The 19,968-nt window shown below is 38.8% G+C and overlaps 1 protein-coding gene across 3 annotated transcripts in view; it reads left to right on the top strand.

Moving 5' to 3' along the window:
* EIF2B3 (eukaryotic translation initiation factor 2B subunit gamma) overlaps positions 1-19,968 on the top strand; it is a 124,425-nt gene that overhangs the window by 45,086 nt on the left and 59,371 nt on the right. For all 3 annotated transcript variants that reach the window (XM_043574775.1, XM_043574774.1, XM_043574776.1), the window contains exon 5: positions 5,521-5,632. In XM_043574775.1, coding sequence (XP_043430710.1) covers positions 5,521-5,632 — 112 coding nt within the window. The remainder of the gene's footprint in view (positions 1-5,520; positions 5,633-19,968) is intronic.

Here is a 19,968-nt window from a genome sequence, read left to right as displayed (position 1 = left end):
TAACTGAAACACAGAAATAATATCTCATCACTTTTGCCACATTTTGTTGGTTAGAAGCAAATTGCTAGCCAGCCAGCTGTTCTCAGTGGGAGGGGATACAGAAATTGTGTGATTACCAAGAGGCAATTAACATTCTTAGAGGCTGCCTACCACAGTTGGGTACACTAATATGTCTAGGGCCTAAGCTGTGATAATTGAGTTTCTCTTTCATCCAGTCTGTTGCCATACTGGAGGCCCAAGCTGGTTTATATAACAGCAGCAGGTTCTAAAAGAGTAAGAGAAGATACACCTGGTTGGCTCAGTTGGTTGAGCATCTGACTCTTGACTTTGGCTCAGGTTATGATCCCAGGATCGTGGGATTAAACACCCCATCGGGCTCTACACTCAGTGCGGAGCCCGCTTCAGATTCTCTCTCTTCCTCTGCCCCCTCTCCCCCATTCATGTGCTCTCTCTATCTCCTTCTAAAAGAGGAGGAGAAAGTAGAAGAAGCTACACACAAGGTCTCCTGAAGCTAAGCGTGGAATTCAGACTGTGTCATTCCATTGCACTCTGTTAAAGCTAGTTGCTAGGCTAGCTTAGTTATAAAGGATGGAGAACTAGATCCTACCTCTTTTTTTCTCCTGTGAGCACTTTTTTTCCTTCACTTTTTTTATTGTAAAATACATATAAAATTTACCATCTTTTTTTAAGTGTACAGTCCGGTGGTATTTTTAAAGGGTTTATTTATTTTTAAGTAATCTCTACCCCCAATGTGGGGCTCAAACTCATGATTCTGAGATCAAGAGTTGCAAGCAAGGGGCGCCTGGGTGGCTCGGTTGGTTAAGCGTCCGACTTCGGCTCAGGTCATGATCTCACGGTCTGTGAGTTCGAGCCCCGCATCAGGCTCTGTGCTGACAGCTCAGAGCCTGGAGCCTGTTTCAGATTCTGTGTCTCCCTCTCTCTCTGCCCCTCCCCTGTTCATGCTCTCTCTCTGTCTCAAAAATAAATAAATGTTAAAAAAAAAAAAAAAAAGTTGCAAGCTCTACAAACAGCCATCCAGGCGACCCTACGGTTTAATGGTATTAAATACATGTATAATGCTGTGCAACCATCACCACCATCTGTGTAACTTTTTTCATCTTGTGAAACTGAAACTCTATACCCATTAAACAGTAACTCCCCATTCCCCTCCCCCCCCCACACACAATCCCTGGAAACCACCATTATACTTTTTTTTTTTTTTTAATGTTTATGTATTTTTGAGAGAGAGAGTGAGTGTGAGTAGGGGTGGAGGCAGAGAGAGAGACACAGAATCTGAAGCAGGCTCCAGGCTCTGAGCTGTCATGACCTGAGCCGAAGTGAGATGCTTAACCGACTGAGCCACCCGGGTGCCCATCTTTTTATTTTTAATGTTTATTTTTTATTTTTAAGAGAGAGAGCACCAGCAGGAGAGGGACAGGGGGCAGGGGTGGACAGAGGGTCTGCAGCAGGCTCCATGCTGACATTAGCAGAGAGTCTGTTGCGGAGCTCAAACTTGTGAACGGTGAGATCATGACCTGAGCCGAAGTCAAACATTCAACCGATTGAGCCACCTAGGTGCCCCATATCCTTTCTGTCTCTATGATTTTAACTACTTTAAGTACCATATGTAAGTGGAATCATACAGTATTTGTCCTTTTGTCACAGGCTTATTTCATAAAGTATAATGCCCTCAGGGTTCCTCCGTGTTTAGCATGAGGATTTCCTTCATTTTTAAGGCTGAATAATATTCTCTTGTATGTGTATATTACATTTTGCTTATCTATTACTCCATCAGTGGAAATTTGGGTTGTTTTCACATTGTTGCTATTGTGAATAATGCTGTTACGAACAAGGGTATGCACACTATCTCTCTGAGACCCTACTTTCAGTTCTTTTGGGTGGTATACCCAGAAGTGGAATTGCTGAATCGTGTGGTAATTCTATTTTTTTAATTTTTTGAGGAACCCCCACACAATTTTCCATGGTGGCTATACCATTGTACATTCTAGACCTTACCTCTTGAAGAAGTACAACAAATTTGTAACCCTTTTAACTCTACCATATACGTTTTTAGTTTTTATTTGCTAATATTTAAGATCCTTGTATTTATATAACAAATGAATATGCCTGTAATTTTTCTGTCTCATAACGTCTTTGTCTGGTCTTGGTATCAGGATCATGCTAGCCTCCTAAAATGAGTTGGAATTCCCTACTATAAATGTAATGCCTATCACAAGGGAGGTGCACAAGTTTATTTATTAGTTGAATGAATGAATGGATAAGTAAATGACAATAGAGGAGACAGAAGTGTCAGATAAATAAAAATCAACTAGAAAAAAAATATGAATAGTTGACAGAATTTTTTTAATGGTAATTCATAGTTTCTTTCTTAATCTGCTTGCTTAATCTTATTTTTGTAGCCTTCTTAGGATGGACATTTTGATGTTATCTTCTCTGCTCCCAAAGTAGAATTTACTTTGTTAAAGCAGAACACAAACAAGTTCCTATAATTTGTAGTGTATTCTGAGGTCCTGGTTACTATGGTAGCTTCAAGGAAGCAAATATAAGGAGGGGCCCCTGAGAGTGAGGAATGTGAGTAAAGAGCAACATAGCTGAGGGGCGCCTGGGTGGCGCAGTCGGTTAAGCCTCCGACTTCAGCCAGGTCACGATCTCGCGGTCCGTGGGTTCGAGCCCCGCGTCAGGCTCTGGGCTGATGGCTCAGAGCCTGGAGCCTGTTTCCGATTCTGTGTCTCCCTCTCTCTCTGCCCCTCCCCCATTCATGCTCTGTCTCTCTCTGTCCCACAAATAAATAAACGTTGAAAAAAAAAATTAAAAAAAAAAAAAGCAACATAGCTGAAACATGGACTTGAAAATCACTGCTCCCAGGACATTCAATAATTTGAGGTTTTGTAGGCTGAAGGACTTGGATAGAGTAAGCACTCCAAATATATCCAAAAATAACATTTCTGTGTTTCTTTTTAAAATATTGGCTCATAATCAGACTGCTGCAAACCTTTATATTCTCAAGTTTCCATGTAATGGATGAACTGATATATGTCATATCTGCTGTGTGGCATTTGAAATTCTCTGCAAAATTTGCTTCAATTGAAATTCCCTGTAAAACTTACCCTCAAATTGGCACTATTTGCCCTTCCTTCTTTGGAGTTCGCTAATCTTGGTCATTGAGAAAAATAACATATAACTTATTTTTTTTTAAGTTTATTTATTTATTTAAGTAATCTCTACACCCAACATGGGGCTCAAACTTACAACCCTGAGATCAAGAGTTACATGCTCTTCCAACTGAGCCAGCCAGGCACCCCAACATAAGATTTTTTTTTTAATTTTTTTTAACATTTATTTTTTGAGAGACTGAGAGGGACAGTGTGAGCAGGGGAGGGGCAGAGAGAGAGAGGGAGACACAGAATCTGAAGCAGGCTCCAGGCTCCGAGCTGTTAGCACAGAGCCTGATGCGGGGCTTGAACCCACAAACCCTGAGATCATGACCTGAGCCGAAGTTGGGCGCTTAACCAACTGAGCCACCCAAGCACCCCCCAGCATATGATTTTTTTATGATAGTTTCTCCCTATTTAGATTCAGACACTGTATGTGATAAGATGACCAGAAACCATCTCAAGGAATGAATGCTTTCAAGCACCTGAGCTAAAACACATTATACACTTGTAATACATTTGGTTCTAGGTATATAGGCAACTGCAGCCAACAGTGAATCACGTTCAGTTATTTGGTAGCTGTTGTCTGTCAGTAGGAGACAGACAAATTCACCTTTAGAAATACTATTTTTCGGGGCGCCTGGGTGGCTCAGTCAGTTAAGCGTCCGACTTTGGCTCAGGTCATGATCTCGCAGTTTGTGAGTTTGAGCCCCGTGTCGGGTTCTGTGCTGACAGCTCAGAACCTGGAGTCTGCTTTGGATTCTGTGTCTCCTTCTCTCTCTGCCCCTCCCTCACTTGTGCTTCATCTCTCTCCATCAAAAATAAATAAAATTTTTTTAAAAATTTAAAAAAAAGGAAAAACTATTTTTCTAGAGCTCAGCTTTTTTCTTCTTTCAAGAAGGTATTAAATCATTGCTTTATTATTGTGAGGATCAAATGAGAGCATGCATTTTGTTTAATTTTTTTAACAAAACATTTTATTTAATGTTTGATTTAATAGCACTGTTATAAGAACTTTACAAATCTTAACTGATATAGTGCTCATAACAAGCCTGTGAGGTAGGCACTATTATGATACCCATTTTGCAGATGAAGCTGAAGAATAGAGAAGTTTAGTATCTTGTTTAGGACATACAGCTAGTAAGTGGGATTCGTACCCAGGTAGTCAGGCCTCAGAGGCTCTCTTCTTAATCATTATGCTATGCTGCCTCTATGTGAAAATGCTTTTGTAAGCTATAGGTACTCCTCAGCTTCTCAGATGTTAGTAGGAGATTTTATTAAGTGCCTAACACTGTACTAGATGTTAAAGGAGATATAAAGGAATCATAAGCTTGCCTTTGAAGAATTTATAATCTGGTTGGCCGAAAGAAATCTAACACAGAAAACAGCAATAATATGACAGCCTGTAAAATCACTGTCTACCAAAGAACCCTCCACATCTAGTAAAAATGCACCTTATTTTCTTTGAATGCTGTCTCATACAGAATAAAATCTAATGCATAATAGACATACAGTTAATGTTGATTGAATGTACATGTCTGTAAATAATATTTTTCTCATTTCCACAGTGCACAGACCTAGGGTATTCTTTGCAGAGAAAGAATTCCTTGTTATACTTTCTGTGCCATGTATTGAGTTTATGGTTTATCTACATAGTCAGCTTTTTATTATTAATTTTTATTTATTTTTGACAAAGAAAAATTATGTGTATTTAAAGTGTACAGTGGTGTTTTGATATGTGTAGACATGATTGTGAAATGATTACCACAGTCAGACTAACATATCTTTACTCCTTAACTCTGTTTTTGAGATAATTTCGCATTTACAGAATGATTACAAGACTAGTACAGAGAACTTATATATCCTTTACCCAAATTCCCCAAATGTTAACATTTGTTCTATCATTTTCTCCCTCTAATGATATGTATTCAGTGTATGATATGTGTACACAATGTAGTACATACACTATTACTGTTTTTCTGAGCTGTTTGAGAATAAGTTGCAGACATGATTCCCTTTGCTTTTAAATCAGTGTGTATCCTGCCCCCCACCTCTCTAACATTGCTACAGTACTTTAATCTATAGACCTTATTCAAACTTCACTAGTTAACCTAATAATACCCTTTAGAACAATACAAAAATATTTTGACTACCCATGTTTTAAACACTGTGATAAACACTGTGATATAACACAGTATTTAAAACATATATATATATATACATATATATATAACAATCCTGTATTTAGTTCCAAGAGAATTGTGAGCAGGTGCCCTGTCCCCCTGACTTAGTCATGCAGGCAGGGGCAAATGGCTTTGTTTGATTTTCTTTCTTTTGTATGATTCAGTGGAGCAGCGTGACTTCATTGGAGTGGACAGCACAGGAAAGAGGCTGCTCTTCATGGCTAATGAAGCAGACTTGGATGAAGAGCTGGTCATTAAGGGATCCATCCTGCAAAAGTAAGCCCTAGGGTTTTTCTTTCTGGCAATTCTCCTTGTCTTAAAACAAAATAAAACCACCCAGTGGATGGGAAAGAGGGAATGAAAACGAGATTATACTGTGTGAAATTGACAAAAGTATGTGACTATTTTCCCATGAGACAGGATGAAGGCTTTTCTTCCCCACATAAGCTTAGCTTTTCCCTGTGTTTTTTTCTTGCCAAGGTAGAGTCAAATCCTGCACAGCAGCTGTGGGGAGAACAGAGAACAGGACTGTCTTTCTAACAGTGTTATAGACCTTCTTTTTCTTTTTTTTAATTGTGGTAAACACACATTTTAACCACTTTTAAGCATACGGTTTAGTAACGTTAAACATATTCACATTGTTATGAAACAGATCTCTAAAACTTTTTCATCTTGCAAATCTGAAGTTCCATATCCATTAAACAACAGCTCTTCTCTTTTTCCTGTCCCCAGCTCCAGGTAATCACCATTTGACTTTCTGTTCCTATGAACTTGACTACTTTAGATACCTCAGATAAGTGGAATTATATAGTACTTGTGTTTTGTCAACTGGCTTATTTCACTTAGTATAATATCCTCAGGGTTCCTTCATGTTGTAAGCATGTGTCAGAATTTCCTTCTTTTTTAAGGCTATATAATATTCCATTGTGTGTATATGCCACATTTTTAAAATGTATTCATTTGCCCATGGGCATTTGGTTTGCTTCCACCTCTTGACTATTGTGAATAATGCTGCAGTGAACATGTGTGCACGTATCTCTTTGACATCCTGCTTTGAATTCTTCTGGATATACACCCAGAAGTGGGATTGCTAGATTATATGACAGTTCTAGTTTTAATTTTTAGAGAAACCTCCATACTATTTTCCATAGTGGCTGTACCATTTTACAATTGCACAAAGGTTCCAATTTCTCTACATCCTCACCAACACTTGTTATTTTCTGTTTTTTGATAGTAGCCATCCTAATGGCTACAAATAAGCAAACCAGGCACATTTTCTTTAAATAGCATATATTGAGTGCTTACCCAGCATGGACTTTTTCATCAGAAGCCACCATACTCAGAGCTTTACTGCCTCATACCAGTACATAGGAATGTTTAAAAACTGTTTGGAGCCTGGGTTGGACTTGTCTGTAGTTTTGCCATAGCCTGCTTGTCCCAGATTGTAATTCTCTGTTATTCTTGACTAAACCCATTTTTGCTGTTAAAAAACAAAACAAGGGGCGCCTGGGTGGCTCAGTCAGTTGAGCGTCCGACTTCGGCTCAGGTCACGATCTCGCGGTCTGTGAGTTCGAGCCCCGCGTCGGGCTCTGGGCTGATGGCTCAGAGCCTGGAGCCTGCTTCCGATTCTGTGTCTCCCTCTCTCTCTGCCCCTTCCCCGTTCATGCTCTGTCTCTCTCTGTCTCAAAAATAAATAAACGTTAAAAAAATTAAAAAAACAAAACAAAACAAAACAAACAAAAACATGTTTGGACCCTGGACAAAATGAATGTGAGAAGAGTAAATTGGGAAAGAAAAATGTCATTGATTTTGCTATCCAGGACAACAGAGGTAGGAAACATATTTCAAACTATATATTTTAATGAAAATGAAATTAAATTCTAGCTTCAGCTAGCCCAGTTAACCCAATGTATTAGAGTTCTATATTAGAGCCTTTGTTGTCTTATCTATAAAAATGTGTTTAATAATAATAGGGCTGCTATGGGGAATAAAACTGGCAGAAATTTCAACAGCGACAAAGTAGGATAATTAAATATAATAAAGTTTAAAAATTGAAGGTCAAGGAAAGAAACAAGATTCTGATGAAGAATAGAAAGGAATAAAGGTGGGTCCCAACTCCACCCTATCACTCCTCCCCAGAAGCCATACTGATGTATTAATGAAATCCTGCAAATTCCCACTAAAAGCTCCAAAGCTGGAAAGAACCAAACCAAGCACATTTTATCTTCTTTTTTAAGTACTTTTATCTTCTTCTGACCGAGAAGTAGCATGAACAACTACTTGCAAGTAAATGATGAAGCAGGGAAAATGAACAATGAGGCTGACTCTTTAACAGAAATGAAAGATCAAGCATAAAAATGAATAAGTGAAGTAATATGAAGCTGGAGACTATCCCTCTTTAGGAATGGAATATAATCCTTAATTATGTGGACTGAAAGAAGAATCTTTAACAGAATCTCAGGAAAGAAAAATGTGTTTTTTTAAAGATTATTTTTACTTATTTTGAGAGAGATATAGAGAACAAGGAGAGGAGGGTCAGAGAAAGAGAGCAGGAGACAGAATCCCAAGCAGACTCTGCACTACCAGCACAGAGCACAACATGGGGCTCAGACTCACGAACCATGAGATCGTGACCTGTGTCGAAGTCAAGAGTTGGACACTTTATCAACTCAACCACCCAGGCCCCCCAAGAAGAATGTTTTAACAAAGATTCTGTAGTACCTTAGCTCTGTTCCCTCTGCTCCTATCCCTCTGGCTCCCATCATTCCCTGAAGCCATAGAAAAGTACACAGAATATAAAATAACCAGCACTACTGGGTATTTACCCAAAGAAACCAAAAATAGTAATTTGAAAAGATATGTGCATTCGTATGTTTATTACAGCATTATTTACAGTAGCCAAGATATGGAAGCAACCTGTCTCCATCAATACATTGATGGATGAATGAATAAAGAAGATGTGGTAATATATACAATGAAATATTACTCAGCCATAACAAAGAATGAGATCGTGCCATTTGCAACATGAGGATGGACCCAGAAGGTATTATGCTAAGTGAAATAAGTCAGAGAAAGGTAAATAACCATATATATGATTTCACTTTTTTTTTTTTTTTTTAAATCAGAAATAGGGGCACCTGGCTGGCTCAGTTGGTGGAGCATGCAACTCTTGATCCGGAGGTTGTGAGTTTGAGCCCCACATTGAGTATAGAGATTACTTCAAAATAAAATATTTTGGGGGCGCCTGGGCGGCTCAGTCAGTTAAGTGTCCAACTTCAGCTCAGGTCATGATCTCATGGTTCATGAGTTCGAGCCCCACATCGGGCTCTCTGCTGTCAGCTCAAACCCGCTTCACATCCTCTGTCCCCCCTCCCTGCCCCTCTCCAACTCGCATGTGCTCTCTTTCTCTCTCTCTCTCTCTCAAAAATAAACATTAAAAAAATTATTTAATAAAATCTTTTTTTTTAAATATGAAAATTAAAATAAAAGCAGAAACAGGTTCATAAATAGAACAAACTGGTGGTTGCCACAGGGGAGGGGAGTAGGGGGTGAGTACAAAGAGGTGAAGGAGAGTAGGAGGTACTGGTTTATAATTATGGGATGAATAAGTCACAGGAGTGAAAGGTTCGACATAGAGAATATAGCCAATGGTATTATAGTGTTGTATGGTGACAGATGGTAGCTACACTTGAGGTGAGCATTAACAGTATAGTTGTCAAATCACTGTATTGTACATATGAAACTAATGTAACATTGTGTATCAACTATACTTCAGTAAAAAGAAAAAAAAAGAAAGGAAAAAAATAACCGCCACTCACGTGGTAGTTGGTCTCAGGTACAGGAGGATGAAAGATAAGAACTCACCCATATCATACCAAGACAAATAAATCAAGCATGAACAAGACCAAAAGAACTGGTATGTCAACTGGGCAAACATACAGCAAACAAAATAAAAGCAAGAAAAATGTTCTAAAAGAGACAAAAAAAGTACCCTGACAACATAACTCATTGCATAGAATTTCTTACAACTGTAAAACAATTCATCAAAATGTGAATTTAATAAATAAAAGTTCAGTGATGAGATGGTAAAACAAAATGAGATAAAAGAGGATATTTTAGAACTAAGAAAATAAATTGAAGACAAAATAGCAAAGGACAGAACAGATACCATTGAAAATCAAATTATTGACATAAAAGAAAGGTTTGAGGTATTCAGTAATTTCAACAAAAATGATTAAAAATTATAGAGAATCTGATAGAAATAAAAGATAAAGATGACAATAAACTAATGTCTCTGAAATACAGAACTAAACATGGACCAAAAGATGTATTCAAAGATATAAGGACTTCTTGGTAAAGTAATTTTATTTGAGGATTTTAACATAAAGTTAGAAGGGCTGATGACTTCTGAAGCCCCACTAAAACAGCAATACAGGGATTTTAGAGAGATGTAAATTCAGAAGACTAAAGAAGATGGAAAAGGAAAGAGCAACGTCAACAATTTGGAAGCAGGAAAGCAGGACAATTTAACATACCTGAGAAAGCTGAGCTGCAAACTGATTTACCCTATGAAACTCTTTAAAGAGTCAAGATTCAACAGCACCAAATAAATCTACAAGTAAAGCTACAGGATTACTTGAAAATGTGTCCAAATTGTAGATCGATCCTCAGATTACCTCCCCCAAACCTCACAACCCTAGCAAGAGACTGGAAATTTATTCCCAGAAGAGGGTAAAATAGAAGATCTCTGGATTGGGGCACTAGGCATAAATGAGGATGGAGATATGTTGCAAAAAAATGAGTAGGAAGTGTATGTCCTGAGGTTTTCAGCTTCTGTCTCCCACTTAGCTTCTAAATACTAGCAGCCAGGCTTGCACCTGTCAAGCAAGGGCATTAGAAGATTCTTCTCTATGGTAGCAGACTTTCCAAGAGGAGCCCTAAAAGATGCAGACATCAGGGAATTCCCAACAGAAAACCCACTTCTTGGATCATCCTACATTGAATTTCAAAGTTGACAAAGCCCACCACGTGTTCAGTGCTCACAATGAGATTTTTGTGTGTGTGCGCCACTCTTAAATTTAGACAAAAAGAAACAGGGATTATGAGATCTAGAGGCCAAAACAAATAAACAGGGAAAAAAGCACAATAAGTTAGCAGAAAAAAAGACCAACAGAAATCTTCAGAAATGGGGAGCCTTGGTGGCTCAGTTAGCTGAGCGTCTGACTCTTGATTTCTGCTCAGGTCATGATCCCAAGGTTGTGGGCATGGAGCCTACGTGGGATTCTCTCTCTCCCATTGTTCCTCTCCCCCACTGGTGCTGCTCTCTTGCGTGTGTGCGCGTGCTCGCTCTCTCTCTCTCTCTTTCATAAATATATAGAGAGATGGATAGAGAGAGAAAGAGAGAGAGGATGCCTGACTCAGTAGGTTAAGTGTCCGACTCTTGATTTCAGCTCATGTCATGATCTTGCAGTTCATGAGTTTGAGTCCTGCATCGGGCTCTGGGCTAACAGTGCAGAGTCTGCTTGGGATTCTCTCTCTCTCTCTCTCTCTCTCTCTCTCTCTGTCTCTCTGCCCTTTCCCTGCTTGCACTCTCTCTTTCAAAATAAATAAATAAGCTTTAAAAAATTAAAATAAATAAACAAATTTTTTAGAGAGAAGAAAACTTCAAAAAAGATAACATTACTCAGAAAGATTTATTAATATTTGACCATCCGAGTACCACTATTCTGGGAGCTAGGAATACAGCAGTGAACAAAACACACCAAAATCCTTGCCCTCACTGAGAGATAAGAATACTGTATCCATGCCCCCAAAAGCAGAATTCTGTATTAAAAAGTGAGCATTTAGTGGCACAAAAATAGAAACATAAATCAATGGAACAAAATAGCCCAGAAATAAGAACATGGTTTATATGGTCAATTAATCTATGACAGAGGAGGCAAGAATATACAATGGGCAAAAGACCGTCTCTTCAAAAACTGGTGCTAAGAAAACTGGACAGCTGCATACAAAAGAATGAAACTGGACCACTTGCTAACACCATACACAAAAATAAACTCAAAATGGATTAAAGACCTAAATATGAAACCTGAAACCATAAAATTTCTAGAAGAGAACACAGGTAGTAATTTCTCTGACATTGGCCATAGCACCATTTTTCTATATCTGTCTTCTAAGGCAAGGGAAACAAAAGCAAAAATAACCTGTTGGGACTACATTAAAATAAAAAACTTTTGCACAATGAAGGAAACGATCAACAAAACAAAAAGGCAACCCACTGAGTTGGAGAAGGTATTTGCAAACAATATTACATAAGAGGTTGATATCCAAAATATATAAAGAACTTATATGACTCAATACCAAAAAAAAAAAAAAATCTGATTTGGGGTGCCTGGGTGGCTCAGTCAGTTAAGCCTCCAATTTCAGCTGAGGTCATGATCTCATGGTTCATGTGTTCAAGCCCCACATCGGGCTCTGTGCTGATAGCTTAGAGACTGGAGCCTGCTTCAGATTCTCCCTCTCTGTCCCTCCCCCACTCGTGTGCGCTCGCTCTCTCTCTCTCTCTCTCTCTCTCTCTGAAAAATAAAATAACACATTTATTTACATAGATAGATAGAGGAAGAGGACCCGAATAGACATTTTTCCAAGGAAGACATACAGATAGCCAACAGACACATGAAAAGATGTTCAGCATCACCAATGATCAGGAAAATGCAAATCAAAACCACAGTGAGATACCACTTCATATCTGTGAGAATGGCTAAAATAAAAAAAGGACAAGAAACAAGTGTTGGTGAGGATGTGGAGAAAAAGGAACCCTCATCCATTATTGGTGGGGATGTAAATTGGTGTAGCCATTGTGGAAAACAGTACAGAAGTTCCTCAAAAAATTAAAAATATTGTATGATCCAATAATTCCACTATTGAGTATTTATCCAAAGAAAATGAAAACACTAATTTGAAAAGATATATACCCCTGTGTTTACTGCAGCATTGTTTATAGTAGCCAAGATATAGAAGAAACCTAGGTGTCCATCGAGAGATCAATGGATAAAGAAATTCTGTACACGTACGTACGTACACACACACACACACACACACACACACACACACACCGTGGAATATTACACAGCTATAAAAAAGGCGAGATGTTGCCATTTGTGACATGAATGGACCTAGAGGGTATTATGCTAAGTGAAATAAGTCAGACTGAGAAAGACAAATACCATATGATTTCACTCACGTGTGGAATCAAAAAAACAACAAATGAATAAGCAAACAAAAAGCAGAATCAGACCTATAAATACAGAGAACAAACTGATGGTTGCCAGAGAGAAGAAAAGTGAGGGAATGGGCAAAATGGATGAAAGGGAGTGGGAGATACAGGCTTCCAGTTAATGGACTGAATAAGTCACAGGAATAAACGGCATGGCTTGGGGAATATAATCAATGATATTGTAATAGTGTTCTATTGTGACAGATGGTAGCCACACGCTTGTGATGAGAATAGCATATCATATAGAGATGTTGAATCACTATATTGTGCACATGAAACTAACATAACATTGTGGTCACCTATATTCAAAATGATTTTTTCAAGGGGAACATTTAGGAGCACGTGGGTGGCTCAGTCGGTTAAGCATCCAACTCTTGATTTCAGCTCAGGTTATGATCTCATATGTGTGAGTTCGAGCCCCACATCAGGCTCTGCGCTGACAGTGTGGAGCCTGCTTGGGATTTTCTCTCTGCCCTGCCCTCCCCACAAAATAAATAAACTTAAAAAAAAAAAAAAAGAATAAAGGGAGCATTTAGAGAACAAGATGAAAAACTCAATTTTGAAAAATGTTTCACAAAGTAGAATAAAACAACATATTGATGAAAAATAAAGAAATGCTAAATAAATTAAAGGAGCAACCAAGAACATTTGAATATTTGGAGTTCCAGAAAGAGAAAACAGAAAATGAAGGGGAAAGATTTTTATCAATGAAGTAATATAAAAACATTTCTCAGAATGAAAGGGGCTGGGTTTCTAGACTAAAAGGAAACAGTGTCCAGCAAAATGCATGAAAAGAAACATACCAAGATTGTCATTATGAAATGCTATAACACTGACATCACAGAAAAGATCCAGCAAGCTTCCAGATAGGAGGGGGGATGTCACATGTAAAGGAATTAAAACAGCTTTGAACTTTTAACAGCAGCACTAGAAACTAAAACAGAGGACGGCTTTCAAAATTCTTAAATCTGTATGTAGTCAAACTATCAATCAGGTGTGAGAGTAAAATAAGAATTTTACAGACATTTGCTTTCCATGTATCTGTTTTCAGAAAGCTGCTAGAGAATATATAACACCAAAACCCTGGCATAAACTAAGAAAAGAGAAAGACATAGGATATAGGAAAAAGAATCCCTAGGATGATGATAAAGGGAGATTCCAGGATAACATCTGAGCCCCCAGTGTAAATGGCAACCAGACCAGATTAGAATAGGTCAGAAAGCTTTGGGAATAATTTCTTCAAGATGATCATATTTCTTCTGATGAAAATGGCAGAAGAGTTGATGTGTCTCAACATTTTGAGATGATTTTGAGTACTTGGTGATTAGGTTGGGGTTGAATTATTGATAAATATCTGGAAAACCAAGAAATGAGAGACAATAATGCCAAGGCAAGCAAAAATATGCAAGAAAAACATTAATCATTAGTTACTGAATGTCTCAGCTGTAACTAATGTTTATATTTGCATAGTAATGTAATCACTAACTTGATCTAACCAAAATTATGATATAATTACTTTGGAATGATGAGAGGGAGGGTTAGCGTGTTGGAGACGAGGGAAGACAAGAGAGATAAACTTCCTTTTTAATAGTTAATAGCTAATACCTAAAGCTGCAGTGGTAATAACTTAAACTTTGATTACTGAACTAACCAAAATTGTAAAATTATATTGGGAAGGTAAAAGGTACAGAAGTATGGCTGTATGTTGGTAGGGGCAGAGCTGGTGATGAAAGAAACCCATCTTCCATACTGGGAAGTCAACAGATGATGTCTGAAATGGGAAATGGGACACCTGGGTGGCTCAGTTAGTTAAGCTTCTGACTTGGGCTCAGGTTAGGAACTCCCAGTTCATGAGTTCGAGCCCCGCGTCAGGCTCTGTGTGGACAGCTCAGAGCCTGGAGCCTGCTTCAGATTCTTTGTCTCCCTCTCTCTGTGTTCCTCCTCCACTCACAGTCTGTCTGTCTGTCTGTCTCTCTCTCAAAAATAAAGATTAAAGGGGCGCCTGGGTGGCTCAGTCGGTTAAGCGTCCGACTTCGGCTCAGGTCATGATCTCACGGTCCATGAGTTCAAGCCCCGCGTCGGGCTCTGTGCTGACGGCTTAGAGCCTGGAGCCTGTTTAGATTCTGTGTCTCCCTCTCTCTCTGACCCTCCCCCGTTCATGCTCTGTCTCTCTCTGTCTCAAAAATAAATAAACGTTAAAAAAAATTTTTTTTTAAATAGTAAAGATTAAAAAAATGTTTTTAAGAAATCTCAATATTAAAATGTTATTAGAAATACAGATATAAATACTAAATGGATCCACTAAAAGAATTGAAAGTGGGTGCTTCTGGGGAATGGAAAATGGGGTAGGAGAAGGGATAGAGGACTGAAATTTTTCCTTGTAAGCCTTGAGAAACTGCTTACCTCTTTATGTTCATACATAATTTCAATTTTTTAATTAAAAACAAGATAAAATATAATAAAGTTTCTTGAATCAAGCAAAAATTTACAAATCTTAATCTGCAAATTTAGGGTGCCTGTGTGGCTCAGTCAGTTATGCATCTGACTCTTGATTTTGGCTCAGGTCATGATCTCATGGTTTCGTAAGTTTGAGCCCGACATTAGGCTCTGCATTGACTGCATGGAGTCTACTTGGGATTCTCCCTCTCTCTCTCTGCCCCTCTCCCTGCTTGTGCTGTCTATGTCTCTCTCAAAAAAAAAAAAAAAAAAAAAAAGAATCTGCAAATTTTAAGAGTGTAGTGTGTTCTAAGAAAATTTGGCCAGATGTATCCTAGTAAACCTGTTAAACTTTAGGGATAAAGAAAAAATTCTTCAAGCATCAAAGACAAAAAGCTTATCACTTACATGAGAGAAAAATTAAGCTTACTTCCAAGTTCATCACAACATTAAATACCAGAGGAACCATATGTGCAGAGTTCTCAGGGAAAGAAAGTGGAACTTGAGAATATTGTAAACAATAAAGATATCTTTTATATTTAAAAGCAATAGGAAGACATTCTCAAACATGAAAGGACTTATAGATATGGCACCTATGGGCCCTTCTTGGGGGATAAAAAAAGTTCTAGACAACTAGCTGCCATGTCATAAGGACATTCAGGCAGGCTATGGAGAAGTCCATGTCATGAGGAACTAAGGTCTGCCAGCAACCACATTAGTGAGCTTGGAAGAGATACTCTGAGACTTGTCAACAGCCATGTCGAAAGCAGATTCTCCTCCAGTCAGCCTCGAGATGACTGCAGCTCTTGGCCAGCAGTTTGACTGCAACCTCATGAGAGAACCTGAGTCAGAACCACTAACCCACTCCTGGATTCCAAAAACTGTGAGATAATAGTTTGGTTTTTTTAAGCCTCTGAGCTTGAAGTAATTTGTTATATAACATAGATGACCAATAAAATTCTAAATCTCTAGGCTTTGTTTTGTTTTTTTTTTTTTTAATTTTTTTTTTTTTTCAACGTTTATTTATTTTTGGGACAGAGAGAGACAGAGCTTGAACGGGGGAGGGGCAGAGAGAGAGGGAGACACAGAATCGGAAACAGGCTCCAGGCTCCGAGCCATCAGCCCAGAGCCTGATGCGGGGCTCGAACTCCCGGACCGCGAGATCGTGACCTGGCTGAAGTCGGACGCTCAACCGACTGCGCCACCCAGGCGCCCCTAGGCTTTGTTTTTAAGAAATAATGAAGTTGAAAGACATCTCAAAGGGGGGAAATGTGCTTATATAGCACAGTTCCTTTCCTTTCAGCCTCAGTTTGCTCCCCACATATCCTGGAAGTAGGGAAAGTCATGTGGCTATGTATATGGTATGTATCCTGTCTTAGCTGAATGCCTTTGCTAAGATCTTGGACGAATCATCAGCTCAATCCAAAACATCAAGGAAATGGGCAGTCATCCTGTGGTCTTACTAAACTTCAAGGGTTTTTGTTGTTTAAACATTGGCAACAAATAGCCTCATAATTTTTCTTTTTTGTGCTTCCAGGGAGAGAGGCCTAGGTTAGAATGGATTCTTAAGAAAAGGAACCACCTCTTGACCCACAGTGTTCATTGTTATAGTGCCATATGATAGACATACAGGTAAAATGCCTAGGTCCCCCTTCAAGGGAGGACTTGCTGCTCATCTATAGGAAGTGTAATTAGCAAACAGCCTCTAGTCATCACAGACTTCAGGATCTACCTCATCTGTAAAGAGCCACATTGAGGTCATACCCTTGCTGGGGCAGCAAGAGTAAATGAGGGATGGATATAAAGGCCTGGTCACTCTGACAGGAAGTACTTCACAACTCCCTGCTGTGTTGGCTGAGGCTTTGTACAACCTGCATCTTGGTTCAGTTTTTCCTCTGCCCAGTCTTGCTTCCTCCTCTTCCCTTCATGGGTATTGATCCCTAATAAGCATCTTGCACCCCAAATACTGTCTCATCTCACTTCTTAAGAATTCAGCCTTGAACACAGAATAATCGTTTTCCCCATGGTTTGCTACTGCCTGATAAAGCAAAACCCTCGGGGTGATCCTTTTTGCAGTTGTAGAATTAAACTGCCTGGATGATTAAATTGTTTTCTTTCTCAAGAAGCAAGCCCTATGCATTGACATGTGCATGTATAAAAACTATGATGCAGGGTACCTGGGTGGCTCAGTCAGTTAAGTGTCTGACTTCTGCTCAGGTCATGATCTCGCGGCTTGTGGGTTCAAGCCCTGCATCGGGCTCTGCACTGGTGGTGTGGAACCTACTTGGGATTCTCTCTCTCTCTCCCTCTCTCAGTGCCTTCCTGACTTGTGCACGTGTGTGCGCTCGCTTTCTAAATAAATAAACAAACAAACATTTAAAAGAAAAAAACTATGTTGAAAGTTAACTAGTAACATGTATGCCTCTTAAAACTCCTGACTGAGCATGTACCAAAAAACATATGCCCATTCAATCAGAGTTTTTCCAGCTTCACTGCTGTAAGCATTGATTTCTTGTCTACCCTTTTCATAAGACCAATAGTTCTCAACTGTGGGGGGTATTTTTTAAATGCTGATGGCTGAGCCCCACTGCTAGTGATTCTTCTTTAATTGGTCTGGCATAGAACGGGCATTTTTAAAAAGCTTGTTGTTTGATTGTAATGTAATGCTGAAAACCTATTCCTGTTCGGCTTACTAGTTTGTGGCCTAATAGTATTGCTCTTTTCTCTATAAATATTTGATAAAGAGATAATCATTTGGTCAGAGTCTAAAGGAATTTTCCAGCACCCCAGGAGTAAGTGGAAGCATAATGAAAGTAGACCAAACACTAGAAATTGCTGCTTGGAGCTCTGATTCTCATTTTTCAGGGGCTGCAGGCCATGTCCATATCACAAGGAGAGGGCCCCAGCTAGTGTAGGCAGCATCTGTCTAACATTGTAGACATAAAACAAACAAACAAAACAAAACAAAAAAAGCATTGTAGACCTGTTTACAGAGGCAAATATACCCTAGAGTATTCAAATGGCAGCCCGCTAGATTTGTGGTGTTGCAGTCAGACCCAATGATATGGCTGGCATTTGACCCTCTGGGCCAAGTGATTCTGGAGAATTAAATGACATATTAGGGGCACGAGGCTGGCTCAGTCAGTAGAGCATGCAACTCTTGATCTTGAGATTGTTGGTTCAAGCTCGATGTTAGGGTATAGAGATTACTTAAAAATAAAATCTTAAATAAATAGCACATCAGTTAAAAAGTACTTCATCAACTATTTGTCTCCTTCTCATAAAGACCCTTGTAATTACATTGGACCCACCAGGATAATATAGGATAACCTACCCATCTCAAGAACCTTAATTGCACCTGCAGAGTCCCTTTTGCCATGTAAGGTAATACTTTCACAGGTTCCAAAGTGGACATCTTTGAGGGCCCATTATCCTATCACAGTCTTCTTAGTTTTTTAACATGGTTTTCAAGAGCTATATAATTATCTGTCATATGAATATATACCATCATTTATCTAACCATATCCAGTGTTGGGCATTGAGGTTGTTTCTAATTACTTGGCTCTTGATTTTTTTATTTTATTTATTTTTTAGTGTTTATTTTTGAGACAGAGAGACAGAGAATGAGTGGGGGAGGGCCAGAGAGAGAAGGAGACACAGAATCTGTAGCAGGTTCCAGGCTCTGAGGTGTCAGCACAGAGTCTGACATGGGGCTCGAACTCACAAACTGTGAGATCATGACCTGAGCCGAAGTCGGATGCTTAACCGACTGAGCCACCAGACACTCCACTTGATTTTTTTTTTTTTAAGTTCATTTCATTGAGGCATCATTTAATATGCAGTAAAATTTACTCTTTGTAGTATACAGTTTTGTGTATTTGAGAAAAATAGGTGCAAATACCTTATGTGTCTGTGATTCCTGGGATGATATCCTCTTATACTAGCTCACATTCAACCTGTAGAAATTTATTGAGAATTTAGCTAAATCCTTCTTACCCACTTACATGGCAGGCAGCCCTATAACTTTTATGCTGTACTATAGGTGAGCTGACATTGATGTTTCCTCTCTCCTTGGAGGCTTTTGTCTTTCCTTAGAGTTCTGGCTGCTTAGAGTTCTGCCTGTGATGAGTTCAAGAAAAGTTACAATTCTGTGGATTATTCAATTTTTTCTTGTTAGGATGAGAGCAACTCTCTTTCCAGCTCTATAAATCTTAGATGGAAGATGGAAGTCCTAGCATTTGATTTTTCCTTTTAAAAATTTATTTTTTTATTTTTATTTTTATTGAATAAATTTGACATGTAACATATAAGCTAAGGTGTGATTTTTCTTTTTTAAGATATAACAGCTTTGGCCTGCCTAGGTGACTCAGTTGGTTACGCATCCGACTTTAGCTCAGCCCATGATCTCACGGTTCATGAGTTCGAGCCCTGCACCAGGCTCTCTGCTGTCAGCACAGAGCCTGCTTCAGATCCTGTCTCCCTCTCTTTCTGCCCCTCCCCCACTCTCAAAAATAAACATTAAAAAAAATACATAAATAAAAAATAAAATACAACAGTTTTTTTTGAGCTATAAGTATGCAACATACAGTTCACCCATTTAAAGTGAATAATTCAGTGGTTTTTAATATAGTCACAGAGTTGTACAACCATCACCACAATCGATTTTTACAGCATTTTTACTACCCCAGTAGGAAACCCAATACCCATTAAGTGATTCCCTATTTTCCTCTAATCCTCCCCTCCCACCCTAGACAACCAAAACTAATCTACTTTATATCTCTGTGTATTTGCCTGTTCTGGACATTTCACATAAATATAATCATATCTTATGTGGCCTTTTACGGCTGGCTTCTTACACTTAGCATAGTGTTTCCAGGGTTTACTTGTCTTGTAGCTTATG

Source organism: Prionailurus bengalensis, chromosome C1, assembly GCF_016509475.1.
Source record: "Prionailurus bengalensis isolate Pbe53 chromosome C1, Fcat_Pben_1.1_paternal_pri, whole genome shotgun sequence".
Taxonomy (NCBI): Eukaryota; Metazoa; Chordata; class Mammalia; order Carnivora; family Felidae; genus Prionailurus; species Prionailurus bengalensis.
The sequence above is the reverse complement of the archived record's forward strand: the minus strand, read 5'-3'. Positions and strand labels throughout refer to the sequence as shown.